Source organism: Nicotiana attenuata, unplaced genomic scaffold, assembly GCF_001879085.1.
Source record: "Nicotiana attenuata strain UT unplaced genomic scaffold, NIATTr2, whole genome shotgun sequence".
In the NCBI taxonomy this organism is placed as follows: Eukaryota; Viridiplantae; Streptophyta; class Magnoliopsida; order Solanales; family Solanaceae; genus Nicotiana; species Nicotiana attenuata.
In genome coordinates, this window is record NW_017670252.1 from 9,098 (window position 1) to 18,288 (window position 9,191).

Here is a 9,191-nt window from a genome sequence, read left to right on the forward strand (position 1 = left end):
CAAGGAATTGGGGCGTATCCAAGAGATTGATAACCCCAATTAAAGGGTTAAACCTAGAGATAGTAATACCCGACTTGAGCCTATATTGCTTGCACAATTTTGACACCCAATTGGTCTTGAGAAAGCCGATTAGGGCAAAGTCACTCAAGCTACCAAGAGGTATAGAGTGAGTAATTTCGTGCATTGGCTATATCGCAAACCCAAACATAACAACTTTGCCTTAGGCTTTAGAACCCATCAATTATCCACCTAGGGGAAAGTCACTTCCCTAGTGCCTTTCCATAAATTAAGAAAACCTCACAAAACGATATCATACTTAGATTAATTTCAGCATCATTAGTGATAATCTATATTAGTGAACCATCAACACATGTTTAGAAGTGTAAACAATTACTTTGCACGTTACTAGTGTAGATAGGAACCCAATTCCCAAACATTCTAGCTCCATGTGGATTCGATCCCGAGCTTCTCAAGTAAAAGCTGCATCGACCGCTCTTGCCACTCTGTAGTGGTGTAGGGTTGGACCCGATCACTTTTTGGCGCCGTTTCCGGGGAGCTAAATAGTTTTTGGATATCTATCTATCTAGTTTTGTATTTAGTTTTAATTTCCTTCTTGTTTACTTACTTGGGTGAATGATCAATTCAGGTACTAAAATATGGCAAACAACGCACCTCTTAGAGATATTCCACCGTGGGAGGAGGTTGATGACAATGTAGAGGAAGAGGTACCTCTAGTACCTCAAGGACAAAGGAGAGGCCGACAGGCCAATGATAATAATATTCTAGACCCTCCCCCGCTACCTCCAAGAGCTGTACCTCGAGTGCTTCCAAACCAGAGCTATGCCAGTGCAATTGTCCCGCCCCGGATCTGGGCGGGCAATTTTAAAATTACCAACGTGATGTTGACATTGTTGGAGCAGCGAGGGTATTTCACGGGTGCTCCCCATCAAAATGCTTACAAGCACCTTAAAGGATTTGTTGATACATGTTGGGGGAGCAAGCAAACGAATATGTCACGAGGATTCCCTATGGTTGAGATTATTCCCTTTCTCTCTACGAGGGAAAGCATTGGATTGGCTGGAGAGACTTCCCAACCACATCATCCATACATGGGATGGGTTGGCGGATAAATTCATTGCAAAGTTTTTCTCGTCGGGCCACATAGCAACCTTGAGGGATGAAATCTTAGCTTTCAAATAGGAGCCCAACGAACCACTGCATGAGATATGGGAGAGATACCGAACTATGGTAAAGGAATGCCCAAATAATGGTATGACTAAGGCAATGATACAACAGATATTCTACCGAGGCATTAACACAACAAATCAGTGCATAGTGAACCAACTCACCGGGGGCAATTTCATGAACATACCGTATGATCAGGCTTGTGAGATACTGGATGAGATGGCGGGCACTTCCTCCGCTTGGCAAAGTCGATCCAATGTGCCACAGGGTGACCCTACGGTCATTCACTTGCACGAAGAGCTCCATGATCATGGGCAGGCAATAGCAGAACTGAAAATAACAATGAACCAGCTAGAAAAGGCACAATTACAGCAGGTTCAAACTCCACGACAAGTAAATGCTATGGAGGGTATCCACATGTTAGTGAACAAAAGAAGACAAAGAGGTCAACAGAACCAAGGGAGTTCGGATCAATATGACCAAGATAGTGGTGGGTTCCAAGATGATGGGTATGATGAGCAGAATGAAGTAGTGCAATATGTGAACAACTATCAGGGCCAAAAAGGCAATTCTTCTAACCAACAACAACAATGGAGATCCCAAGGCAATTGGGGAAAACAACAACAACAAGGGAGTAGTAATTGGGGGAACAACAACCAAAATTCAAATAGGGGCAACCAGAACAATCAGGGTAATTGGAGTGGCAACAACAACAACTGGGGTGGAAACAACTATAAGGGTGGTTGGAACAATAGCAATCAAGGTAATCGGGGGCAAGGCTTTCAAAGGCCCCCGATGTATCAACAACCGAACAATCCGCTCCCATTTCCATCCCAAGGTCCTAGTTCGTGCAACAATGAAATGGGGAGAATCGAAATGATGTTTGAACAGATGATGAAAAATAATGCTGACTTTGATGCCTAGTTGGCATCCCATAATACTTCAATCAGAAACTTGGAGGCTCAATTAGGCCAAATCTCACAATCTTTGAATACTCGCCCTAAGGGGGCTCTACCTAGTGATAGGGTAGTCAACCCGAAGATTGGGAACAATACCAGGCATGCAATGGCAGTAACTACAAGAAGTGGACGAGGCGGGTATGTGAATGCCTCCAAACAAAAAGAAATTTTGAGTGATGAAGTTGAGTTGCAAGAGGATGATATCCCTTTGGTGGTTGAAAATGTGACTGATGAGAACTTGAATGAGGAAGTGGGGATTGATATGCAAGTTAATGAGGTGGAAACTCAGAATGACGTGAACCCGTCTAGGGAACACGTAATCGACATGCGAGAAACGGTTGTGCCTAAAGCCAAGCCTCCTTTGCCAAGGCCACCTCCACCTTATCCTCAAAGGCTCGCGAAGCAGAAAAATAAGAACCAGTTTAAGAAATTTATTGACATGACAAAGAGCTTATCAATTAATGTGCCTTTGGTGGAGGCTCTAGAACAATTGCCGGGTTATGCCAAGTTCACGAAAGACTTGGTGACAAAGAAAAGATCCATGGATTTGAGACCATCAAGATGACCCACCAAGTTAGTGCAATAGTGCACTCGATGGCTCCGAAGCTAGAAGATCCCGGCGCTTTCACCATTCCTTGCACAATTGGGAGTGCAAACTTTGCAAAAGCTCTATGTGATTTGGGGGCAAATATCAACTTGATGCCTTACTCCATTTTCAAGACTTTGGGTTTTGGGGAACCGAGGCCGACCTCCATGAGATTGCAAATGGCGGATAGAACAATGAAGAGGCCATTGGGTATAATTGATGATGTTCTTGTTCGGGTGGACAAATTTATCTTGCCGGCTGATTTTGTGATTCTCGACTGCGAGGTCGATTGTGAGGTACCTATAATCTTGGGAAGACCTTTCCTTGCAACTGGGAAGGCTTTAGTTGATGTGGAAGTAGGGGAACTCACCTTCCGGGTGGGTGATGAAAAAGTGGTCTTTCATGTGTGCAAATCAATGAAGAAACCAAATAGCAAGGAAGTGTGCTCCTTTGTGGATCTTGTCATGGAGGTGACCGTTGATGATACTAGTGCCATGATAAATGTGGAGGCTACTCTAGAGGTGGTATTGTTGAACCTAGATGTCAATGAAGATGGAGTAAGGGTGGAGTGTGTCAATGCTTTACATGGTATGGGGTCTTATTCGTATGAGCCCCGTAAGCTTTCTCTGGATCTTGAGAACAGAAAAACTCCCCCAACAAAGCCCTCAATTGAGGAACCTCCCATTTTGGAGTTGAAGCCTTTGCCTTCACACCTCAGGTATGAATTCTTTGGCCGTAGTTCAACTTTGCCAGTTATTCTTTCCTCTTGTCTTACTAACATGCAGGTAGATGCCACATTGGCGGTGCTTCAAAGACGGAAGAAGGCAATTGGATGGACTCTAGCGGATATTCGGGGAATAAGCCCTGCCTTTTGCATGCACAAGATTATTCTCGAAGATGATGCAAAGCCCTCCGTGGAACATCAAAGGAGGTTGAACGAGGCGATGCAAGAGGTTGTTAAAAAGGAGGTGATCAAGTGGCTTGATGCAGGGGTTGTGTACCCCATCTCGGATAGTTCTTGGACTTCTCCGGTGCAATGTGTGCCGAAGAAGGGTGGTATGACTATGGTGACTAATGAGCAAAATGGGCTGATTCCTACCAGGACTGTCACTGGATGGCGGGTGTGCATGGATTACCGCAAGTGACTCGAAAGGATCACTTCCCATTGCCCTTTCTTGACCAGATGCTAGATAAACTTGCGGGGCGTGCCTTTTACTATTTTCTGGATGGGTATTCAGGCTACAACCAGATATTGATTACCCCGGAGGATCAGGAGAAAACCACCTTCACATGCCCATACGGGACCTTTGTATTTTCCAAGATGCCTTTCGGGTTGTGTAATGCACCGGCTACCTTCCAGCAATGTATGATGGCTATTTTTACCGACATGGTAGAGGATTTCTTGGAAGTGTTATGGATGACTTTAGCGTGGTGGGTGACTCCTTTGATGAATGTTTGAAGAACCTTGACAAAGTGTTGGCTCGGTGTGAAGAGACGAATCTTGTGCTCAACTGGGAAAAATGCCACTTCATGGTCGAGGAGGGCATTTTCCTCGGCCATAAGATTTCAAAGAACGGAATAGAGGTGGACAAGGCCAAAATTGAAGTGATTTCAAGGCTTCCTCCCCCCACTTCATTCAAGGGGGTTAGAAGTTTTCTTGGGCATGCGGGGTTCTACCAGAGATTTATCAAGGACTTTTCGAAGGTAGTGAATCCTTTGTGCAAACTTTTGGAAAAGGATACGGAGTTCGTGTTCAATGAGGAATGCATGACAGTTTTTGAACTCATCAAGTACAAGTTGACCACCATTCCTATTATTACCGCACCCAATTGGAGCTTGCCTTTTGAGCTCATGTGTGATGCGAGTGATGTTGCGGTTGGAGCGGTCTTGGGTCAAAGATTGAATAAAATATTTCACCCGGTGTATTATGCAAGCAAAACAATGAATGATGCTCAAGTGAATTACACGATGACGGAAAAAGAATTGTTGGTAATTGTGTTTGCAATGGAGAAATTTAGGCCCTATCTCATGGGGGCTAAGGTGATATTTCATACTGAACATGCTGCAGTTCGCTACTTGATGACCAAGAAGGACTCCAAAGCACGATTGATGAGATGGGTTTTATTGCTTCAAGAGTTCGACTTGGAGATTGTGGATCGCAAATGATGTAAAAACCAAGTGGCGGACCACTTGTCCCACTTGGAGGAGGAGGGGAGGCCCCTTGATGACCTTGAAATTAATGATTCTTTCCCTGATGAGCAACTCCTCTCCGTATCAGTGAATAGCATGCCATGGTTCGCGGATGTGGCCAACTTCCTTGTGACTGGTATTGTACCGTGTGAGCTCTCTTCTAACCAAAGGAAGAATCTTAAACGGGATAGTTTGGACTACTATTGGGATGAGCCTTACTTGTTCAAGATCTGCACTGACGGTGTGATCCGGAGATGTGTCCCGGAGGAGAAGCAATTGAGTATTTTAGAGGCTTGTCATTCCTCTCCCTACGGTGGTCATCATGGTGGGGCGAGGACAGCTTCAAAGGTTCTTAGTTGTGGTTATTACTGGCCAACATTGTACAAGGATGCAAGTGAACTTGTGAAGAGATGCAACGAATGTCAAAGAGCGAGTGGAATTTCAAAGAAGGATGAGATGCCTCTCACCACGATTCTCGAAGTTGATATCTTTGATGTGTGAGGCATTGATTTCATGGGCCCGTTTGTTAGTTCATGTGGCAACACATACATTCTAGTGGCAGTTGACTATGTTTCAAAGTGGGTTGAGGCTGTGGCTTTACCCAATAATGAAGCCCGGAGTGTTGTTGTGTTTCTCAAGAAGAGTATTTTTACTAGGTTTGGCACTCATCGAGCAATCATAAGTGAAGGGGGGTCTCATTTTTGCAATAGAGCTTTTGACACTTTGCTTGCAAAGTACGGTGTCAATCATAAATTTTCTACCCCTTATCATCCTCAGGTGAGTGGCCAAGTTGAAGTCTCAAACAGGGAAATCAAGAGTATATTGTCAAAGACGGTCAATGCAAATAGGACCGATTGGTCAAATAAATTGGATGATGCTCTATGGGCTTATAGGACTGCCTACAAAACTCCAATTGGTATGTCTCCGTACCAGTTGGTGTTCAGGAAAGCTTGCCATCTACCGGTTGAGTTGGAAAACAAGGCCATGTGGGCTTTGAGGAAGCTAAATCTTGAGTGGGATTTGGCAACAAATCTTCGTGTGGAGCAGCTTAATGAACTTGATGAATTCAGATTCCGTGCCTACTCCAGTTCGTCCTTGTATAAGGACAAGATGAAGTACCTTCATGACAAATATGCTCGTGGCAAAGAGTTCAAAGTGGGTGATTTGGTACTCTTGTTCTATTCTCGGTTACGTCTGTTTCCGGGAAAGATTAAGTTGAAATAGAGTGGACCTTTTGAAGTGGTGCTTGTGACTCCGTTTAGTGCACTTGACCTGAAAACAAAAATGGAGAAATCTTCAGAGTTAATGGGCACAGAGTCAAGCACTATCTTGGAAAGATTGATGACAGCCACGTGGTGGCAATGATCCATCTCAAGTGATTTGATGGTGACCTGCGTCGTGCCGCGACGTTAAATCAGGCGCTTCTTGGGAGGCAACCCATGTGTTTTTATTTTTTTCTTTTTTGATTTCATTCTTAGTGTAGGATCTGTTTTTGGACCAACTGGTTGTGAGATGTGTGTAGGGATTCTTTGATGCAGTGCAGGACCAAATTGGAAAAATGTTGCACTCTCTGAAGTTTGGACCGCTGCCGCGATGCATTTTTCGCAGCCGCGATTGGCTCACCGCGGAGGCGGTTGTCACACCTCCTTTTTTACACACCACCCCGAAAGGTAGTGTATAAGGGAGTTTTTCCAATTTAAGTGACATTATTCGAAATGGGATTATTTATTTATTTTTATTCAGAGTCGCCACTTGGGATAGGTTTGTTTTCTGGTGTCCCAAGTTACCGGTTTATTTTGAATCCCAAGTCGAGGAAAATTTGACTTTCCTTGTGAAGTCTGCGAACCAGAAATTCTGAATAAGGAATTCTGTTAACCCGAGGGAAGGTGTTAGGCACCCCCGGATTCCGTGGTTCTAGCACGGTCGCTTAACTGTTATAATTGGCCCATTATCTAATTTAATACATGTATTAACCTATGGTGCAATTTTAAACTTTAACCGCTTTATTTCATTACTTTTGAGGAAAATTGCAACGTTATTTAAAATACATCTCGAACCACGTCACATAAATGCACCCGCGGCTCTTGACATATATCTAACATTGTTGGGATTTGGATTTGGGTCACATAAATGCGCACCCGAGTTTAGGAAGGTAAATTATTAAACAAGCGCGCCTAAAGCAACTACGCATTCTTAACTTTGCGAGGGCTATGGAAATTCGCTAAATGGCACGCCTCGATTTCTAAAGAGTTAAAATTAGTTAATCGAGGGCCATGGGTTTCAAGATTTTATTTGGCATGGCATGCCTCAATTTATTTCAAAAGATTGTACTCAACTAAAGCAAACTATGGATGTTCATATGTTATTATCTAAAACACTTTGAGATTCAAAGAAAACCACATGTTCGGAAGGCTCATCCTGAAATAAAGATTACAGCATATGAATCTACACCATAACACTAGATACAAGATTATATCTGTTCGAATTAAGTTCAAGATTTGAGAAAACACTTCCATCTCAAGAATCAACAATATAAAACATTAAACAGAGGCAATGAAAATAACTTAAGCAAGCACACGTTCCTGGAGAATTCTGTTTGAAAATGTCGATTACATATTATTGCTATCTTACACACATTAGGACTCAGAAATTATAGGAATGGACAAATGCATTATACGATCATCTCATGTCAAATAAAATGTAAAAGTGCCATGTTTTCCCATCACATAAGATTCAAAACAAAGCATGGAAAGTTTTCAAAATCCACAAAAATTTAATACATGTTCAAAATGTAACTTTCTCAGTTTCCTCCAAGTAAAGTAAACGAGCAACTTCAAGCATCAGAATGTGGCAGCCTATAGTATTATCACTAGATTCGGATGAAGTAGTAGAAGTCTGACTTTTGGCTTGTAAATCTGCAATTAGCTTCTGCTGTATTAAAGTTCATACGTTCCCCAGCCCGTTAATCTTTTTTAAATGCCAGTGATTTATGCATTTATTCATTTGTTTAAATATACAAAAATAATCCATAGAAAACATGACACAGAAGAGCATGTACTCTTTCTATAGAAAACTCCAAATACCAAACTGTCATCCTAGTCCAAGCATAGCCGCAAAGCAATTTAAATCATTCGAACTACTACTGAAAGCAAATTAGATGTAGATTCAACACAATAATATCTATTCTCACTTTCAAAGAGAAATAATTATAGGAGGGGATTTGTCATGTGTACCTATTTGCAAGGAACATCAGCTAAACAAAACCACATACAGATCTAAAACTGGGCGATGGAGCTCAATCAGTGAAAGAAGAAACAACAGCAGCAAATCCAGATTCTTCTTCTTCTTCGTCTTTTCAGAATTTTCAAAGCTTTTGCAACCCAGATTTTCAAAGCTTTCACGGATTCAACAATCAACCATCAGTTTTGGAGAGTCTAAAATACTCTTACAATCCTAGAAAATAACAAAACAATCAACTGAAATCCTTTTTTAAAATACTTGAGTGAGAGATGAGCGAGATTAGAGAAAGGGATTTTAGAGGTGGTTCGTTCTCTGTTTCTCTCTATCTCGGCGACGACTAGGATTCAAGGGGGAGGGGTTCTGTTCATTGGTCTTCAAAGAGAGGAAAGCTGCCCCCTTTTTTAGATGGAAAAAATCTCATGGATATGGTCTTTAGGGTTGGGATTTAATGAGAGGGGAATGGGTTATTGGGCCAGGTCGGGTCATAGGGAGATTGGGCTAGTGGGTGTTTAAAGATGGCCCAATTTCAATTCTTTTCCAATTCTTTCTTTTATTTAAAATTTTCCTTTTTTTTTAAATTAAAATCCTACAAATTAAAAATCCTAAATTGTCGAAAAATGTGAAATTAAACTAATTAACTAATTACAAAAATTATAAATACTACTTAATCCTAAATTAAAAGTGGAAAATTAATAAACAAAAATTAATAGACAAAAAATGTAAAAATGAGCTATTTTTTGTGATTTTCAAATTTTTATAAGCAACTAATTACTGGTTAATTCTAAAAATGTAAAAATAAATCCTAAATGTAATGCATGATATTTTGGTATTTTTTTCATGATTTAAATAAAACTTAATCATGCACAAAATGCAAACAATTAAAAATTCCTACAAAATCCTATAAAATGGCAAATAATTGGAAAAAATCTATTTTCTTTGATTTTATAGGAGTAATTCATATAGGGCAAAAATCACGTGCTCACAGAGCATAAGGGTATATAGTTCCCCTTAACTCGATCAGTACCAAGTGT

The 9,191-nt window shown here is 41.4% G+C and overlaps 1 protein-coding gene across 1 annotated transcript in view; it reads left to right on the forward strand.

Moving 5' to 3' along the window:
- Nucleotides 1-656: 656 nt before the first annotated feature.
- LOC109236702 (serine/arginine repetitive matrix protein 2-like) overlaps nucleotides 657-9,191 on the forward strand; it is a 19,594-nt gene continuing 11,059 nt past the window's right edge. The window contains exon 1 of the mRNA XM_019402909.1: nucleotides 657-876. Coding sequence (XP_019258454.1) covers nucleotides 657-876 — 220 coding nt within the window. The remainder of the gene's footprint in view (nucleotides 877-9,191) is intronic.